This window comes from Miniopterus natalensis, chromosome 2 (assembly GCF_054644295.1).
Source record: "Miniopterus natalensis isolate mMinNat1 chromosome 2, mMinNat1.hap1, whole genome shotgun sequence".
Taxonomy (NCBI): Eukaryota; Metazoa; Chordata; class Mammalia; order Chiroptera; family Miniopteridae; genus Miniopterus; species Miniopterus natalensis.
The window spans coordinates 182,146,781-182,168,248 of NC_142082.1; the positions used below are offsets into that span (position 1 = coordinate 182,146,781).

A 21,468-nucleotide genomic window follows, 5' to 3' on the forward strand; every position below is an offset into this window, starting at 1 on the left:
CAAGAAGAAAAGAGTATCTGTTATTCGTGAACCATAGTATTTTAATTCGATACCTAATATTCAAAGACGTGACAAGAGAAATTTATTTCTTATGTTCATAAGGCTCTCTTGTTGTTTTTCCTCAAAGTTACATATTCTCATTTTTATCTAAACATCTTATAAAGTAGAAAGGAAATCAACTACCATCTTCCTTTTAGAGAAGAGGCTGCAGACACAAAAGCTGTGAAGGACACGTGATTGATAGCAGTCAGAATTAAAACTCAAGCTCCCAAAGTTTTAGTCTTGTGCTCTGTTTCCTGTTCTAAAAAATAAAGTCTCAAAAGGATGAGAATTCTACTTTTCTTGGCATTCTTACTGAAAACAAACCCACCTTAATTAACTTCAAATTTCATGCCCACACTTAAAGAATATTTTGAAAATATAAAAATGAAGAAAGGAACCAATTTCTTAAGAATTAAATTGGTACTTATATGGCTTGTAAGATGGCAAATTAGGAAACCTATATAGAAGGAAATCTGGCAATAGCTATCAAAATTACAAACACATTTACCCTTTGATCCAGCAATCCCACGTCTGAGAATTTATCCCATAGAACTTACAGAAACAAAGCGGCACATAAACAAGTCTATTCTACAAAAGAGAAGAAACAACCCAAGATTCTCCAATAGGGGGAGGGTAAACAAGTTATGGTGCATCCACACCATGGAACATTCTACAGCTAGAAGAAAGGAAGAACAGGCACCCAAAGCACTGATTTGGAAGGCATCCAGAACATGCTGTTAAGTGAAAAACGCAAGATATAGAACAATGTGAAAAGTATGCTTTCTGCGTAAGGGACAAAAGAATATATATTCTTATTTGCTTGCTACTCTATAATGAAACTCTGCAAAACTATTTAAGAAACTAATAAGGACATTATCTGCAGGGAAGAAAAAAGGGGAAAAGGGGCAGACCAGAGCAAGATTTTTCACTGTACTGTATATATATTTTTTATATATTTTGTTTTTTGAGTTGAGTCACATGAAACTATCACCTATCCTAAAACTCTAAAATTAATTTTAATGGAACAGAAAAGAGACCCCAGAAATAGACCAACGCCATTATGGTCAGTTAATATTTGACAAAGGAGGCAAGAGTATCCAATGGAATAAAGATAGTCTCTTCAATAAGTGCTGTGAAAATTGGACAGATACATGCAAAAAAATGAAACTAGACCACCAACTTTCACCATACACAAAAATAAACTCAAGAACGATAAAAGACTTAAATGTAAGTCATGAAACCATAAAAATCCTGGAAGAAAACACAGGCAGTAAAGTCACAGACATCCCACGTAGTGGAATTTTCACTGATACATCTCCTAGGGCAAGAGAAACAAAAGAAAAAATAAATATATGGGACTACATCAAACTAAAAAGCTTCTGCACAGCAAAAGAAAACAGCCTCAAAATACAAAGGAACTCCATGGTCTGGGAAAACATATTTGCCAAGGATGCATCTGATAAGGGCCTAATTTCCAAAGTGTACAAAGAACGCATACTACCCAGTAAGAGGAAGACAAATAACCCAATTAAGAAATGGGCAAAGGATCTGAATAGACACTTCTCCAAAGAGGACATACGGATGGCCAAGAGACACATGAGAAATTGCTCAACATCCCTAATCATCAGAGAGATGCCAATTAAAACCACAATGAGGTATCACTTCGCACCTGTCAGAAGGGCTCCATCAACAAATCAACAAACACACATGTGCTGGTGAGGGTGTGGAGAAAGGGGAATCCTGGTGCACTGCTGGTGGGACTGCAGACTGGTGCAGCCACTATGGAAAACAGTATGGAGGTTCCTCAAAAAATTAAAAATGGAGCTGCCTTTTGACCCAGTGATTCTACTCCTAGGATGTATCCTAAGAATCCTGAAACATTAATCAGAAAGAATATATGTAGCCCGATGTTCATAGCAGCACAGTTTACAATAGCTTAGATCTGGAAAGTGCCCATCAGTAGATGAGTGGATAAAAAAGCTGTGGGACATTTACACCATGGAATACTACGCAGCTGTAAAGAAGAAGAGTCTTGTACCCTTTGGGACAGTATGGATGGACCTGGAGAAAATTATGCTAAGTGAAATAAGCCAGGCAGAGAAAGACAAACATCACATAATCTCGCTTATATGTGGAATCTAAAGAACTTAATAAACTGATGAACAGAATAGATTCAATGACATGGAAGCATAGATGAGACTGACAAATGTCAGAGGGATGGAGGAGGGTGGGTGGGTGGAGGGGGAGAGAGTAACCAAAGAATTTATATGCATATATGTACAACCCAAGGACATGGACTATGGTGTGGAGAGGGACTGGGGAGGGGGATGGGACGGGGTGGAATGGGTCATTAGGGAGAAAAAGGGACATCTGTAATATTTTAAACCAAAAAAAAATTAAAAATAAAAATAAAATAAAATAATAAAAACAAAAGGAAAGGAGGAAAAAAATAAAACAAATAAAATTAAAAAATAAAGTTAATTTTAAAAAGTCATGCTCTGGCTGGTGTTGCTCAGTGGTTAGAGGTCAACCTGAGCACCAACCAGTCACAGTTCGATTCCTGGTCCAGGGCAAGTACCTGGGTTGCAGGTTCAATCCCCCACCCTGGTCAGGGCACATGGGGAGGCAACCAATCAATGTGTCTCTCTCACATCAATGTCCCTGTCTCTCTCTCTCTTCCTCCCTCCCTCTCTCCCTCCCTCTCTAAAATTAAATGGAAAAAATATCCTCAAGTGAGAATTAACAACAAAACAAACAAATAAGCAAAATAATAGTAGTCATGAGCCCTGGCTGGTGTGGCTCAGTTGGTTAGGCATCGTCCCATGCACCCAAAGGTTGCCAGTTCGATTCCTGGTCAGGGCACGTGCCCAGGTTTCAGGCTTGATCCACAGCCGATTGATGTTTCTCTCTCACATCAACGTTTTTCTTTCTCTCTCCCTCTCCCTTCCCCGCTCTCTACAAATCAATAGAAAATCTCAAAAAATAAATAAATAAATGACAGGGCTCTGACCAGATAGCTCAGTTGGTTAGAGCATTGTCCCGATACATCAAAGTTACAGGTTCGATCCCAGGTCAGGGCACATACAAGAAGCAACCAATGAATACATAAGTAAGTGGAACAACACATTGATGTTTCTTTCTCTCCCCCTTCCTCTATTTGAAATCAATAAATAAAAATTTAAGAAAAAATAAATAAAAGATAGCAGTAATGAAGGGTTTTAACATAGGAATTCGTTTATTCAAAGCTCAACTTACTCTTGTCTTTTCATGTACATTTTAGCATAGGTTTATAATTTCAAGTTGAGAAATATTGACAAGAAAACAAGCAGGAGTTATAGAGAGTTGCACAATCCTATAAAGCAAGAGGCAAACTAGGAGTGCATGCCTACATGAGCAAAGACAGTGGGTATTTGGCTCCTCTATGTTTCCTACTTTTTCTTCTCTTTTGAGAAAATCTACCCCCAGCAAAAACTCTCCACTGTGCCTTTTAAAAGTCATATTATTCATCACAAAGAATGGCAATGATTCAAAACTTATTAGTGACAGCCCACTTGGTTTATCTCGGAATAGAAAATGGCTGAGGCTATGACTCATCCATGAATGCCTCTCTATTAATTAGGAAATAGCAATGATGATGAGTATTTAAAGGAGTGAAAATGGACAACAGATCTTTAATGAAACAGAATATCCTTATGCTAATTTAGAACTTTCTAGAGAAATAGGTTTGCCTCCTGACATCAAATGAACAGGAATATGTTGACTACAAAAGAAACTCACCTTGAAGTCGAAGTCGAGCTGTATCCAAAGGAAAAAACACTGTCATTGCTGTCACGCTGCCCTAAAAAGTTTGAAAAGCCTTTAGTCATTACACATCACAAGACAATGAGCCACAACTTTTAAACCAACAAAAGTTCACTGTTAACGATGGGTCAAATCAGGTTTTCAGCAAACAAATGCATGCAACATTTTAACCTATTGGGATTATTACTGTTCAAACTTCTATAATTATGTATTTAAACAGAAGTACTACATTTTCTGGAAGAAATATTTTTTCTCACTGATATTGAAAAAAAATGTAGTGGGTCCCTAGAGATGAAAATCAATCTTAGGGGTTTGGAACCTAGGACACATGTCGAAGATAGCAGGTAAATGGATTTTTAACCTTTCACAGGTCAGTTGCTGCTCCGATGCTCTGAAACCAAAATATCCAGTAATCATAGAGATAACTACTTCTACCCTCCATGCTCAGTCAAGATATTCACCACAGCCCAGCCGGTGTGGCTCAGTGGTTGAGCACTGACCTATGAACTAGGAGGTCACAATTCGATTCCTGGTCAGGGTACATTCCCAGGTTTTGGGCTCGATCCCCTGGAGGGGGCATGCAGGAGGCAGCCGACTGATGATTCTCTCTCATCATTGACTTTTCTTTCTCTCCCTCTCCCTTCATCTCTCTCTAGAATCAACGGAAAACATATCCTCCGGTGAGGATTAAAAAAGAAAATTTAAGGGTGAAAAGGGGGCTTCCATTTCTAGCAATATGTGACCTAGACAATGTGCTACAAAATACCTACCACTGTTTAATAAAATATTAAAAATGTAAAAAGAAATACAACAAACACCCTTTAAATCCTTAGCTGAACTCACGGGAAAGTAAGGGAAATCCACTGAGGCCTGAAAGAAGAGTAGAAACCCATAGTGTTAAGCATAGAAACCCACAGGCTCTTCAGCTCTGGTTGCCTGAGAATCTTCTGTCAGTCTAAATGCTTAAAAGACTCCATTATTTTTAAATTGAAGTGAAATTCACATACATAAAATTAACCATTTTGAAGTATACCATTTAGCGACATTCAGTACATTCAGTGTTGTGCAACCACCACCTCTGTCATGTTCCAAAATATTTTCATCACCTCAAAAGAAAACTCTGTACCCATTAAGCAGGCACACCCCACTTCCCCCTTCACTCAACCCTGACAGCCACTAATCCGCTTGCTGTCTCTATAGATGTATCTATTCTGGATATTTCACATAAAAAGTTATGTAACATGTGACCTCTTGGGTCTGGCTTCTTTCGCTTAGCATGTTTTCAAGGTTTATTATCCACCTTGTACCGTGTGTCAGTTCTTCATTTCTTTATGTGGCTGAGTAACAGTCCACTATGTGCAGACACCACATTTTGTTTATCCATTCAAAATGCCTGAAGTGAGACAGAGGTAAGAGTTACACATTGTGAATGTACTCAGTACCACTGAACTGTACACTTTAAAATAGTTAATTTTGTTATGTGAATTACACATGAATTTTACTAAAAAGCATTTAATCTTCACAACAATCTAATGAGTTAGGTACCATATTCTTTCCACTTTACAGACGAGGAAACATGCTAAGGTTTTGCAGCTTGTCTAATGTCATATACCTTGCCAGGGACAGATCAGTATTTGAACAAAGGCAGCCTGGCTCCAGAGCCTACTCTTAACCACTGCTGTAATTAAAACTTTTTTAAAAAATTACTGATACAGAATGAAAAGCTAGCACTTTAAAAAGGTACTAATATGGGGCCTATTTTATGTGTCAAATATTTTTTGTGGACTAGTCCGAAAACCCAGCAGAGCATGGCAAAGCATACGCCCTGAAATTGTTAATGAATGTTTGGCTGTATGCACCTACAAGTAGACTTAATATCCACAGGGAAATGTATTCCAAATGCTAAAGGTAAATTTGAAACATAGCTATTCTGTACACTGGGGACTTGCTATATTTGTCTCCTTGCCAAGCAAACACACAGATGACTGTTTTCACAAGCAGCAGTTACCAGAAGGAAAATATTATATATGCGAGTCTTATGCTAAGCTACATAAGCACATGATTTTTCAGAATTTGAATTAAGTTCCTCTTTACATAAATAATCAGGTTTTTTCTCTCTCTAGGACTGTATGTTCCCTTACATAAAATTAGAAGGCACAAAATGCCAAGAAGATAACCACAATGTATAATACTGTTCTGCTAGAGAGGCATAAAAATAAATCCATTGTTTTGAGTCCCACAGAATCCTATCTGAGTGGGAGTTATATTGCTGACAATTATTAAAATTTAAAAGAATCAATTTCCAGAGAAAAACCTTCTTGTATCTTACCAAAACATTTTCAGACTTAACATTCTACCATCTCCCTCCGGCATTTAACCATTCAGTGTTGGAAAAATAAATTAGTTCCTACACTGCACTGGTACCTGGAGCTGGGAAAGCCTTTAGAGATCACCTAGCAGTGGAGTCCCTTCACCTGAGAACTGAGGAGTCTGGGCCAGGGTTAGCTAAGAGGTCTGCCTGAAGCCAGAGCGGCAGAGATGGACTTAGAATCCCTCGGACTCCGAGTACTACTGTTCACTGTTCTACCTCAGTTCTCTACCTTTTTTCAAATCAAGATATAAATGACTTTTAACCTTTACTCTTTCTCCCACATATAAAAGTGTACACAACAAAAACACACATACACAAATCTTAGAAAATCAAACAAGAAATACTTAACAGTGATTATACTGGGAGGGAAAACAATTAAGGGTTAACAATAAGTATGTTTTAGTTTTGAAGTGGAGAAAAAGCAAATTTTTTTTAAAGACCTCAGAATACAAGAGAGTAATGTAGCCTAGGCATTCTCAAAGTACAGTATGGACATCCTTGGAAGTCCCCAAACCCTTTCCAGGGGTTTGCAGGATCAAAATTTCTTTCATAAGAATGCTACGGCATTATTTACCTGTTTCTTTCTCATTTTCTCAGTGTGTAATAAAGTTTTCCAGAGGCTACATGATGTGTAATATTACAACAGACTGAATGTAGAAGCAGATAAAAGGATCCAGCTGTCTTCTGTTATGTCAAAGAGAGGTTTTACAAAAATATAAAACGCCATTCTTTTTTTTTTAAATGATAGTTTTAAAAAGTTAAATGTTAGCATGTAATAGGTTTCATGTTTTTAATGAATAAATGTCTTGATGATTTCTCAATGGATACTGAGTTATAATCACATAAACAAAAGCTGTTCAGGGTCCACAGTAATTTTTAAGAGTATTTAACACATCGCTTCTACTATACCTTTCAGCTGATGGTATCACACTAGTGTGATATACAATGTTGAAAACTTCATACTACCTCTGGGTTGGCCACTGTCCTCTCCAGGAAACTCTTTAAAAGGTAAGTAACTCTATGAAGAATAAATATAGCCTAGAATTGACACCTTAGAGAGAATCATTTATTAGAGGCATTTTTTTAATGATGGGTACTACATAGCTAATAAAGAACATCCAATAGGATGCTAAAGGGGAAGCAAGCACAAGTCTGGATGGAAGTGAACTGCCATTCTGGACATTCAGAAGCTCGTATCATTAAAATACAGCGAGCAAAATCAAGAGTGGGATGAAAGCCTCTAGGGGTGAGGGGGTCAAGTCAAAGGCTTTTGCTAAGTATATTAAGGACCATTCTAGTGACCGATTTGAACAGATGTGGGAAGAGGGAGAAGAGGAACTTTAAGGACCACTCTTAGGTTTCTGGCTTAAAGAACCAGGGTAACAGTATTGTCATTAACTGAGATGGTAAACACTGCAGGGGGAGCAATTCTGGAGCAAGAGATACTGAATTTGGGTTTGAATTAGCTAAAATTTAAGCATATCAAAGACTTCTACTTGATGTCCAGGAGGTAACCAGATTATCAGTCTGGAGTTCCAGAGATTCTGGGATAAATATGAAGATTTGGAAGTCATTAGAATATCGCATATTTCCTTACCTTAATGACAACAATGACAGTACCATGACTTAACGGATTCTGTTTGTTAGGGATGAGTGGGATAATTATTTCACCAACAATATGTGAATGTATAGTTTTTATTTTCATAATCAAATTTTTATTCTCAAAAATATATGACATGCCAGGACATTTTGTGTTTATATTTTCTATTTCATTAATTTCTTCTCTTATCTTTATTGCCTTCCTTTTTCCCCTTTTTGGATTTATTTTGATATTCTTACGTAACTTCTTGAGATGGATGCTTCTCATTACTTTTAAGTCTTTCTTCGTTTCCAAATATGACTTAAAGGCAATACATTTTCCTCTAGGTATTTTAGCTGTATCTGACAAGTTTTTCTTTTCTTTACAATTCGGTAGTTTTTAATATATCCACAAGCTGTGTGGCCATCATCAAAATGTAACTCCACAACATTTTTATTACCTCAAAAGGAAACCCATACCCATTAGCAGTCATTCCCCATTCTCTCCTCCTCCTGCACCCTGGAAAACAATAATCTATTTTCTGTCTCTATTTTGCCTATTCTGAACATTTCATATAAATGAAATCAAATACATGAACTTTTGTGACTGGCTTCTTTCAAGACTCACCCATGTTGTGGAATCAGAACTTCATTCTGTATTATAGTTGAAAAATATTCTAGATACATCACATTTTGTTTATCCATTCATCAGTTGATGAACTTGTTTCCACTTTTTGGCTTTATGAATGCTACTATGAACATCCTTGTGTAAGTTTTTGCATGGATATGTTTCCAATTCTCTCAGAGTGCAATTGCTGGATTGTATTGGTAACTCTATGTTTAACATTTTGAGGAACTACCAAAAGGTTTTCCACAGTGGGTGCACAATTCTATATTCCCACATGCAAAATATGAGGACTCTAATTTCTCAGCATCTTTGCAACACTTATTATCCGTTCTTTTAATTACAGATATCATAGAGGGTGTGAAATGGTATCTCACTGTAGTTTTATTTTCATTTCCTTGATGACTAATGCTGTCAAGCATCTTTTCATGTATCTATTGGCTACTTGTGTATCTTTTTTACTGATTAGTTTTAGAGAGGAAGAGAGAGAAACATCCATTTGTTGTTCCACTTATTATTTTTTATTGATTTTAGATTGAGGAAGGGAGAGAGAAACATCGATTGGTTGCCTCCTGCATGTGCCCTGACCGGGGATTGAATCCACCACCTCTTGGTGTACAGGACAACACTCCAACCAACTGAATCACACTGGCCAGGGCTTGTTGTTTCACTTATTTATGCAATCATTGGTTGATTCTTGTATATGCCTTGACTGGGGATCGAGACCCCATCCTTGGTGTATTGGGATGATGCTTTAACCAACTGAGTTACCCAGTCAAGGCCTGTCTTCACGTTCTTGAAAGGTCTTTGAAGCACAAAGGTTTTAATTTGGTAGAAGTCCAATTTACATATATGTTATTACTTGTGCTTTTGGTATCATATCTAAGAAACCATTGTCTAATCCAAGGTAATAAATATTTATGCCTGTTTTCATCTAAGAGTTCTGTACTTCCAGCTTTCACATTTAGATCTGTGGTTCATTTTTAGTTACTTTTTGTATACGGTATGAAGTAGGAGTCAAGCTTCATTCTTTTGCATGTAGAAATCCAGTTGTCCCTGCACCATTTATTAAAAGGACTATTTTCTTCCCCTACTGGTGTGTTTTGGCATCCTTGCCAAAAGTCAATTGAACACAAATTGAAAGATTTTTTGGACTCTTGAATTCTAGTCTGTTAATCTGTCTATCCTTATGCTAGTACCACACTCTCTTGATTACTGTAGCTCTGTACTAAGTTTTGAAATTGGGAAATCTTAATCCTCCAACTTTGTTCTTCTTTTTCACAATTGTTTTGGCTATTCTGAGTTCTTTGCATTTTTCATATGAATTTTATCAATTTCTTAAATCAATTTCTGCAAAAAAACCAAACCGGAATTTTGAGAGAGATTGTACTGAATCTGTAGATCCATTTGGAGAGTAGTGTCATCTTAACATTTGTCTTCCAATCCATGAACATGGATGTCTTTCCATTTATTCAGGTCTTTAATTTTTTCAAAGATGATTTGTAATTTTCAATGTACCTACAAGTTTGCTTCTCCCCCACAACGCCAGTGTGTCCAGGGCATGAACCAGACATGTGCACAGACCAAAGCCAACCTGGGATAAACAAGGAGTTACTTTGTCCCTGGCTGATATAACACAAAACCCACCAAACTGGGTACAACTCTACCCAGGTCAGGGACACCTACAAATTTTAATATGCCCTATCTGTGCTATCATTCAGTTGTAAATTCTTATTTCCATTATGATTTCTTCTTTAACCCATAGATCATTCAGAAATGTTTCTTAATTTCCAAGTATATATGCGTTTGGGTTTTTTATTTATCTTTTTGTTATTCGTTGTTGGCTTGATTGCATTATGATGCAACAACTCATTCTGTACTATTTCAAAACTTTTTCAAAGTTTAAGTTTTGCTTTACAGCCTGGTAAACGTTCAGTTTTTATAACTTTTCCATGTCTGGCTTGAAAAGAATGTATTCTGCAGTTGTTGGGTACAATGTTCTGTATATGTCTATTAGGTCAAGTTTGCTACATACATTATTCCATCCTTTAAATTCTTGGTTTTCCCCCCTGCTTGTTCTATCAATTACTGAGATATATCAAACCTTCCATTTTGATGCCAGACTGGTATATTTCTTCTTAAAGTTTTGCTAATTTCTCCTTTAAACATTTAGAAAAACACAAACATAAAATTACTTATTTTCCTCAGATACTGAGCCTTTTCCTCAATGATGTCATCCTCTTGATGCCCAGTAATGACACTACTATAAAGTCTATTTTATTTGATGTTAACAGTTTTATCAGCTTTCTTTGGTTAGTATTAGTTTGGTGTGTCTTTTTTCACATTTTTATTTTCAAACACTCAGTATCCATATCTTTTAGCTGTATCTTTATAAGTAGCATTTTCCCCTTTTTAAAACCAATCTAGCATTTTAACCAAAGCATTTAATTAACATTTATTTGGATTTTTAGCAGCCATCTTATTTTGTGCTATCTGTCATACATGCTCTGCGTGCTTTTTCTGCCCTTTCTTGCTTCCTATTTGACTAGAGTTTTTTTCTAATTGATTTTTTTCTCTGGAAGTTTATATATATATTGTTTCTATCCTTTTACAGGCTTTTGAGTGATTATAGCATACACTCCCAGCTCACTGATTCTAAAAATTTTTAATATGTTTATCTTCCTCCCAAATACAAATTTAAATTTAATTCATTTCCTTTACCCTTCATGCTACTGTTATCATGTATTTTAATTCTAACTTCTTTTATTTCTTTTTAATATCCACAAAATAATATTATTTGATAATCTGTCATTGTTGTTCATGACTTTTATTAACCTATATGCAATTACTTGTCTTCCGGTTTGCTAAAGCAATAATAGATCAGGCAACATCTGTCACAACAATGTCTGTCAAAGTGAAAGTGGCTGGCCACAAAAACTCCAGCACCACATTCATCTAAAGGGCACTCCCGACAAAGGCGACTGATTTTGCCACTCTTGTCCACTTTGTAGTACTTAAGGGCAGCCAGCGTCACCTTCTTTCTATTATGCTTATTCGTCCTGGGAGTGGTGTAAGACCTCCTCCTTTTCTTAGCACCACTACGAAGTCTCAACACAAGATGAAGAGTGGACTCCTTTTGAATGCTGTAGCCAGACAAAGTACGTTCATCTTCTAGTTACTCGCCAGCAAAAATCAGTCTTTGCTGATCAGGAGGAATTCCTTCCTTATCCTGGATCTTGGCCTTTACATTTTCTATTGTACCTGAGGGTTCAATCTCAAGAGTGATGGTCTTCTCTGTAAGAGTTTTCATGAAAATCTGCATCTTGGTGGTGGTTCCACCCCAGATGGAGGATTGGGATAGAAGGCTATTATTCGATAGTTATTGTTTGTTGAGATTTAGCAACATACAATATTTACAACTTTTTCTGCTCTTCAGTCTTCCTTCGCTTACCTTCCATCTGGGATCACTCACCTTTTAAACAAAGAACATCCTTTAGAATTTCTTCTAGTGAGAATCCTTCCTGTGGCAAAATGTTTTTGATGGTCTAAAAATGTCTCTATTTCACCTATGTTTTGAAGATTATCACTGGATATGGCATTATAGGTAGTAAATTATTCTCTCAGCAAAATGAAGAAAAATTTCCATGGTTTCCTGACTACAATCACTGCAAATTAGAATCAGGTGTCAGTTATACTTTAGCTCACTAATCCTATCTTTACCTGTGTATGTTGAGAGACCTGTGCTTGAATTTGAACCTATCAATCAGCTTCAACAATTATCAATTCATAGCTACACATTAAAATATTTTAGTTTTACATTTTATTTGATCAAAGCAAAGCATGCACATAGTTTAAAAAGTCAATTAATATAAGTGACAAAATTTAGTATTTTCTGCCCACGCCTCTCCATTTTACCCAATCTTCCTTCCCAGATGCAAGTATTTTAAGGTCTTTTAGAATTTCTTTTGGAATTGACACACCTCCATGTAATTTTTTAAAATCCTGATATCTTTTGATTCCATCCATTGTAGACATTATTTACCTTTTATTATGGAGTGTGAGAATTTAGACCTGCTTCTTGTCCCACCCTCCTCAGTTAAGATTTTTGCTTAAATTAACTACCAGGTATCCATTTAAATTTTCAGTTATTTTACTTTTCATTTCTCAATATTCTATTTGGTCAATTTTCAAATCTGTTCACCCAATCTTAGGTTCTTGTTCCTTGTACATATTTTCTAGCCTTTCTTTTATTTTCTTATATATACTAAATAGCTTTTTTTCCCTAATCCTCACTCGAGGATATTTTTAATTGACTTTAGAGAGAGAGGGAGAGAAATATATTGATGTGATAGAGAAACATCGATCAGTTGCCTCCTGTATGTGCCCAACCAAGGTTCAAACCTGAAACCTAGGTATGTGCCCTGACCAGGAATCAAACTCGCAACTTTTTGGTATACAGAACGACACTCCAACCAACTAAGCCACCTGGCCAGGGCACTAAATAGCTTTTTAAGACTGTGACTAAACATTCCGTTTTCTGATTGTTGCTGTTGTCTACACTTCTTGTTCACAATGCCTTGCTTCTCTGAGTTTACTTAGTTGGATTGAACTGGTCATTTACCTTAGAATTTTATTTGGGGGCATTCTTTTAGACCTCGTGAAGATAAGTACCTCTAGAAAGAATATCTGTCAGGCACTTTGGGGCTCCACCACCCTGGAATCATTCTAAGTTAAATTACTGGCTTTAGGTTTTCAAATCATGCAAGTACTGGGAATTTGGGCTACAACCTAAGGGAGGGCTTGTGGTTTCAAAATCTCACTGGTGATCCACTCCCCACCTTACCTTCCCCCACCCCCCAAATCAATGCCAAGGTTGGAGATAGCTGATTTTCCTGGGGAGAAGTAAGATTATTTCCTATTCACATTTATAGCATATTCCTTTGGGACTCCTTTGGGAAAGTCATCTTGGACAGACTTTCTCACCTTACCTGAATCTCTGGAAGCTACAAATCTATGAAGTTCATGTTTATCTGGTAAAGCAATTTATGCAGAACAAACACTGCTCTCCTTGCCCCTGGGTCTTGCCTTTACCCATTCTCCAGTCTGAGAGTTCCTTATATTCTTGTCACCTTATTAATGCTTTTGAGTACTTATTTTTTTAAAAACATTTTACACAGGTTTTTATTATAAAGGGAAATTTTCAGAAAGTTTGATTAGCTCCCTAGTTAGAAACAGAAATTGCGTTATATTTTACATTGTAAATATTAAAATATTGATTAAATTATTTTAAATAATATTAAAATATTTAAAATTTATGAATGTGTTTATCCTTTACTGTTTATTCTACTTCATTTTTATTTCATGAAAACTTGTATAAGGGCAAGTTGGTAATATATCATATTTTGAATCTATTACCCCATAACATCTAACACAACTCTTCTATATTCCCTGTATATTTAAATATATTTCTAACTTAATCCCCTGCCTCCCAAAAGTTTATAAAGTTTAGTAGAGTAACAAATACTAAACAAAAGCAAATCAAAACAAATATAAAACAGCAACCATTTTACCCTGGATATGAAAATTAGAAAAATGATAAAACCTGGGAGGAACTCCCCCACCCCCCAGAAATCTGAAGTTAGGCCCTTTCTACACAGGTATCTGATTAAAAGACACACCAATAGATATTCAAGGAGTTATCCAAATAACCTCAAGAGCTTCCAACCAGAAAAACTAGACCACAAATAAAAACACTGCTCTAGCAAAGTACATCTGATAAAAAATGGTAAGTATTTGAATCAGTTTGAGTAGTAGCCTGAAAAACAAAGGGATATCTGCCAGAGGAACTGTAACAGGGAGAATCAATATTTCTTGCTGATTTACTGGATGTGGATTACAAGAGAGAAGAGAAAGTCACAGGAATAAAGATACCATTGACAAAAATAGGAAAGTCAAAAGAGGGACCTAGATTTAAGAAATTACTAGTTCAGTGCTCCATTCGGCAGCACATATACTAAAATTGGAACGATACAGAGATTAGCATGGCCCCTGCACAAGGATGACACGCAAATTCGTGAAGCATTCCATATTTTTAATAAACATACGGGACTATATCAAACTAAAAAGTTTCTGCACAGCAAAAGAAAACAGCCTCAAAATACAAAGGAACCCCATGGTCTGGGAAAACATATTTGTCAAGGATGCATCTGATAAGGGCCTAATTTCCAAAGTGTACAAAGAACTCATATTACTACTCAGCAAGAGGAAGACAAACAACCCAACTAAGAAATGGGCAAAGGACTTGAATAGACACTTCTCCAAAGAGGACACACAGATGGCCAAGAGACACATAAGAAAATGTTCAACATTCCTAATCATCAGAGAGATGCCAATTAAAACCACAATGAGGTATCACTTCACACCTGTCAGAATGGCTACCATCAACAAATCAACAAACACACATGTGCTGGTGAGGGTGTGGAGAAAGGGGAACCCTGGTGCACTGCTGGTAGGAGTGCAGACTGGTGCAGCCACTATGGAAAACAGTATGGAGATTCCTCAAAAAATTAAAAATGGAGCTGCCTTTTGACCCAGTGATTCTACTCCTAGGATGTATCCTAAGAATCCTGAAACATTAATCAGAAAGAATATATGTAGCCCGATGTTCACAGCAGCACAGTTTACAATAGCTTAGATCTGGAAAGTGCCCATCAGTAGATGAGTGGATAAAAAGCTGTGGGACATTCATGCCATGGAATACTACGCAGCTGTAAAGAAGAAGAGTCTTGTACCCTTTGGGACAGTATGGATGGACCTGGAGAAAATTATGCTAAGTGAAATAAGCCAGGCAGAGAAAGACAAACATCACATGATCTCGCTTATACGTGGAATCTAAAGAACTTAATAAACTGATGAACAGAATAGATTCAATGACATGGAAACATAGATAAGACTGACGAATGTCAGAGGGATGGAGGAGGGTGGGTGGGTGGAGGGGGAGAGAGTAACCAAAGAATTTATATGCATATATGCACAACTCAAGGACACAGGCAATGGTGGGTAGAGGGACTGGGGAGGGGGATGGGACAGGGTGGAACGGGTCATTTAGAAGAAAAAGGGACATCTTTAATATTTTAAACAAAAATAAAATTTAAAAATATATATATAAAAAAGAAATTACTAGTTCAATCTTAGACATAGTGAATTTGAGATGATGATAAATTGAACTACTCTCTCACCTAGGTTCTAACAGTACCATGTATCCTGTGCACAAAATTTTATTTCTTAGTAATCATTGCATTGTGCTGTATTTAGTTGTTAAGGATTTTTTCTTCGTTATTAGACCATAAAAATCTCAAGGGCAGGAACCCAACAAGTAATTATTTAATGACTAAATAGCAAAAAAATCCAACCACCCAGTTTTTGTTTATTTTGTTTTTTTAATCCTCACCCAAGGATATGTTTTTATTGATTTTAGAGAGAGAGGGAGAGAGAGAAGCATCAGTGTGAGAGAGAAATATCAATCAGTTGCCTCCAGTACACGCTCCGACCAGGGATCAAACCCAAATCCTAGATATGTGCCCTGACCGGGAATCAAACCCACAACCTTTTGGTGTATGGGATGATGCTTCAACCAACTGAGCCACCTGGCCCAGGCTGGTTTTGTTTGTTTGTTTGTTTAAGTCAGCTGGCAATACCATAGGGCAGCCTAAGAGACAGATGACAGCTAGAGAGGAAAATGGCAAGCAAAGTCACATAAATCATTTTCAGCCTAAGTTCCTGGGCACTTCTGGCTCTCTTTCTGTTGTAAATAATCCCATAGCGGACACCTAGATTTCTTAATAATATATCAGCATCTACATATCAGATTATATATCAAAAACATAGATGGTTTACGCATTTTCTGGGATGTGTCTCTCCTGTAAAAGTCAATAAACATCCAAAGTCTACTTTTTAATTTGGCTAACACAAATACTCATGGAGTTGAACTGAAGTATTTAATACCACAGACAGAATCAGAATGAAATAGTGGGGTAAACCTGGTGAAGACTTTGTTCCCTATGCATGTGCAATATTATGGAAATAACAGAGACAGACACACATAAATATAGAAGCAGAGAATCATGCCTTTTAAGTACAAATAATGATGTTTGGGTTGGCCTACCAACCAAGTCACCAAATTTGACCGTTTCCAAAATGCTTCACCCTTCAAGGATGAAAAACGGGGGGGGGGGGGGGGGGGGGATGCAATGCTAGTTCCAATGTCAATTTCCAAGAAGAGTCCAAAACTGTTCGAGTCATAGCAGCACCACTGAAATCAATGTACAGCATCTCCTGATAGAGTACATGGCGTTATTGGGTAGGATTATTTTAAAAAAAAGAAAAGCAACTAAAATGCATTTTCAGTGGTAGATCTTGAGCTAATGAAATTACAAAGATTGAAAGCCACTTACTGTGGCTTTCATATTAAAACAATATGTTATTTGCCCAATCCAGAATTAATATAAGTCTTTCTCTTGATGTAACAATCACACCTATATACAGACAGATATACAAATGAAACAAAAGGCCTAGTGGATAACACACCTGAGCATCTAATGGAAAGAGCATGGGCTTTGGAATAAAACAAACCAAGGTTTGGGTCCCAGTTATAATACATACTGTATAATAAGTGACTGTAAAACTCCAAGCCTCAATTTCCTCCTTTGTAATTTTGGGACCAACACCTAACTGTTGATGTTGCTGTGAGGAATGAGAATTAACTTATGGAAGTCTTTTAATGACAGTATATAGTACATACCTGTTTGGGGCCATACAGCACCATTCCCTTCTCCCAAGGGTGGGCTGAGTTCCTTTACTTCTTCCTACTACATGCAATCTTGGGAGGATGGTAAATCCAGGTGCCCACCCTCCACCTGTTACAGTTAAGGGTGGGCATATGACCTTGAGCATGGCTAATAGGGGCTAGAGGAGCTGTAGGGGAAGAAGAAATAGGGACAGAATCCACTGTTTCCAGTGGCGGTGCCCAACAGACATTCATTCTCTAGTGATTGGTTCAGAAATCTCTTTGTAGTCTGCTGGTTCCTTCCTGTTTCAAGTCTTCAGCCTCCCCACTGATCCTGAGAGCTCCCAAAGAGCCTGCCAATAAACTTTCTTTTTGTTAAATCACCCAAACTGTTTCTCCAGCTTTCAACCAGACAACTCTAAATGATATACATGAGGAAATGCTTTATATTCTGAAACAAACACATCTAAGAAAACCCCAAAACCCAGGATATGAAACTCCATACCAGTTATAAAAACAAAACAAAAAAACTATGTGTAAATGCTTATTTGTATATAAACACAGAGAAAACAGATAATGAGGGAGATATAACCACATTTTAACAAACACTGTTTCTGATAAACTTTAACCCAAATATCTTTGCATAGTATGACACTCCGACTTCATATCCTTCTACTTTCTCCAATCATTTTACACCAGCTATGTCAGAATTAGCTTGAAATCCCCTGAATGCTGATTTATACATTAGGGCCTTTTAATATGCTTTTTGTCCTGTCTAAAATTCTCTTATTGCCTTCCTATTTCATTTTGCCTAATAAATTCCTACTCTTCCTTCAAGACCTGGTCTAGCCTGGCCAGGGTTGCTCAGCAGTTGAGCATAAACCTATGATCCAGGAGATCCCAGTTTGACTGCCAGTCAGGGCACATGCCCAGGTTTCAGGCTCCAACCCCAGGAGGGGGTGTGAAGGAGGCAGCCAATCAATGACTCATCATTGATGTTTCTATCTCTCTCTCCCTCTCCCTTCCTCTCTCTGAAATCAATAAAAACATTAGGGGGGGAAAAAGGCCTGGTCTAAATATGTTAACCTTGGGGGACTTCCCATCACCTTCATAGGTGCACGTGAAGCTCACCTCATCTTCCTTGGTACCACCAGGGGCCTTGTACACTCTTCTACGTTGTACTTAAGAAGAGCTTCTTGAGGACAGGGACTCTTTCACTGATCTTTATATCCAGAAGTCCTTATACAGTGAATCAGGAAGTTCCCCTACTTAGTTTCTACTTCTAAAAGGTAGGTACTTTGTGTATATGGTAAAAAGTCCAATGTGGCTCAGGTAGTTGATTGTCATCCTGTGCACCAAAAGGTCACTGGTTTGATTCTGGGTCAGGGCACATGCCCGGGTTGTGGGTTCTGTCCCAGGTCTGGGTGCATACGGGAGGCAACCAAGCAATCTCTCCTCCTCCTCCCTGCCTCCCTCCCCCTTTCCCTCTCCCTTCCTTTCTCTCTAAAATAAATAAAAATTTATTTACTTAGTGTAATATTTAGTGTATAAGTACAGGGTCAGACAATTGGGCCTAATTTTCTCTTCTGATACCAAGTTGAGAAAAGTGCTCTGAATAAGCCTTCTTACATAGTTCTAAGGCTAGGTATGCTTGGACTGAGTCACAGAGTGGGAGGAGAAAGGAGGCCTCATATTTCTGTGATTTGAATTTTTAAGTCAGCATTTATTCAATGAAATATAATTCTTTTAAAATATAAATTATCCAATTAAAAAACATTTAAAAATAAAAAACAGAGAAAAAAGAAGTCCCTGAAAGTTACTAATTATTAGTATTACAATTTCAAAGTCTGTTTTGGTGTCTAAACCCCGCCCCCAGGGAATTTGAACCAATCTCACTTTTCAAATTCTAGAATAGTAAAATCTCTTTTAATTACAAATATACATTTCTATAAATAAAATCTACCTTTCAAAGCTAATCTAATATACTCAAAATTGAGAATTATTTACATATGAGGCCATTGATTGTATCATACATAATAGTCATCAGTTAGAAATATAGCATTACCCTGAAACAGTACAATTCTAGTTTTCAAATACTTGAGACTGTCTGCAGTTATCCCACAGTGTACCACAAAACACTCAAAATCACTCATTTGTTTATTTTAATTTTTAAAATGTGTGTGTATGCATAATACCACACTTGATGTGAGAGAGTACAGAACTTGGAAAGTAGTGAAAAAGCAAACATGAAACATCAACTCAAAAAGGTTGTAAATCGACATCTTAAACAACGATTTAACAATCCTTTGGGGAGGAGAAGCAACTAATCCAGGCAGCCTTGGAGTTTATACCAGTCACATAGCTGGGGAAGGTGCACAGCCAAGATTCCAGGCCAGGCTGCCTGGCTCAAGTGCTCTTAACCGCCATGCTAAGCTGACTCTCCTCAATCACCTCAAAGCTTTGGTTGAACATCTCACTCAGGACGTTTAAGTAAACACGAGCCATCACCACATTACCATTAAAAGCAATGCCAAGTTTCTTACCAACTGTAATGAAATTTTTTACCTTTGGTAGCAACCAGAAGAAAATAGGGCCCATGTTGTGTGGTTTAACTTTACTTAATAGAGAGGTTTGCAAAGAGTTGAGAACCACTTTTGAGCAAACAAACGAGTAACAAAAGGACGCAAATTCTCACTCAGGTATGTGCTAGGAACAGTACTGAGCCAAGGGAAAGCAAGAGAAAAAAATTATTCTTACAAGTCTATCTATTGAATACTCTAACATAGCTTATGGGAGAAATACCATAGCAAATTCAGGGTGTATAATCTCAAGCAGAACTTTTAACAAGAGAAAAATAGACAATAAAAAGAGGGGAAAATGGAAATGTCTTTGTAGGTTAAATAGAAATGTATCATCTCGTCCTCCAGTCACTCTCTATAGCAAGAGCCAGACAACTGGCCAAAGGGCCAAATCAAATCCACTGCCTAGCTTTGTAAACAGGATTTTACTGGAACACAGCTCTGCCCATTCATTTAGTTTCTGTTAATGGCTGCTTTCACACTATCATGGCAGTCCTGAGTAGCTGCCAGAGACCTCACACAAAGTCTAAAATATTTACCACCTGCCTCCTTACAGAAAGTTTGCCAACCCTCCTTTATTTTCTTTTATAACGCTTAACACTATCTAAAATGATTGTGTGTTTTTTGTTGTTTACTCAACTATTGTCTGGCTCCCCCACCGGAATGCAAACTTCATGAGGAAAAATACTTTGTTCTCCACTCTACTTCTAGCACCCAGACCAGCGCATGGCAGTTAGAAGGCACGCGATAAAGGTGTTGACTGAGGGGCATTTATTAAGAAGAAAAAGGAGTGCATCATGCAGTTAGAACCCTCTGACATTTCCTCCCTAGAGGTAACATCTGGGCCTCAGTTGTATTTCAGCTCCAGGCCCAGAAAAGCAACCAAACCAGCCACAGCTGACCTCAGGACCAGCTGCCCTGGTGCCTGCCAATCATCCAGTGGAGGAGATCACAGCCCTGGAAGGACACACCTGGAAAACTGCCGAATATTCTATTGAGATCTTCCCCTGGGACCTCCCCTAAAATCTCCACCCTTAAAACCTTTAGGACAGAGGACCCAGCGCCCTCCAGCACTCTCCCTCCTGGGAGAGCAACCCCTGGATTTTTCATGTTGATAAAACTGTTGATAAGTCCAATGGTTCACTCTTAGCCCTCACCTTATCTGACCCATCAGTAGCATCTGGCCCAGCTGGTCTACACCCCTCTCCATGTGACTTTCAGAGCACCAGTTTCTTAGTTTTCCTCCTACCCTACCGGGCTTTCCTTAGTTTCCTTTGCTGGTGCTACCTCATTTCCCTACCCTCTTGATGGTGGTGCTCCAAGGCTTGGTCTCTGAGACTTTTCTCAGTCCACACTCATTTTCTTGATGATCTCATCTAGTCCCATGACTACACTTAGGCATTTCAAATTTAACAAGTCCAAAACCAAACTCACATTTCCCCCAAAACCTGCTCCGTCAAAGTCTTCACCAGCTCAGTAAATGGGAACATCATCCTTCCAGTTGCTGAAGCCAAAAACTCTTGGGAGTCAACCAACCCTCATTCTGTTACACCCCATATCTGATCCACCATCACACCCTGGTGGCTCTATTTTATAAATATATTCCAGGTTAATGATCACATTTCACCACCTTCTCGACCACCATCCTGGTCCAAGCCATCATCATCGCTTGCCTGAGATGATGTAC

At 37.7% G+C, this 21,468-nt stretch overlaps 1 protein-coding gene, 2 non-coding genes and 1 pseudogene across 3 annotated transcripts in view; 1 reads left to right on the forward strand and 3 right to left on the reverse strand.

Annotated features, from left to right (window-relative positions):
- The window catches only part of SLC25A17 (solute carrier family 25 member 17), a 41,640-nt gene that overhangs the window by 18,673 nt on the left and 1,499 nt on the right, over positions 1 to 21,468 (reverse strand). Inside the window, exon 2 of the mRNA XM_016205310.2 lies at positions 3,820 to 3,880. Coding sequence (XP_016060796.1) covers positions 3,820 to 3,880 — 61 coding nt within the window. The remainder of the gene's footprint in view (positions 1 to 3,819; positions 3,881 to 21,468) is intronic.
- Positions 8,917 to 12,529, reverse strand: LOC107531273 (ubiquitin-ribosomal protein eS31 fusion protein pseudogene; annotated as a pseudogene).
- Positions 9,964 to 10,098, reverse strand: LOC148093942 (small nucleolar RNA SNORA48). The gene has a single exon (XR_015714154.1). It is a non-coding gene; the product is annotated as a small nucleolar RNA SNORA48 (small nucleolar RNA).
- LOC148093943 (U6 spliceosomal RNA) lies at positions 14,407 to 14,510 on the forward strand. Its single transcript, XR_015714177.1, has one exon. It is a non-coding gene; the product is annotated as a U6 spliceosomal RNA (small nuclear RNA).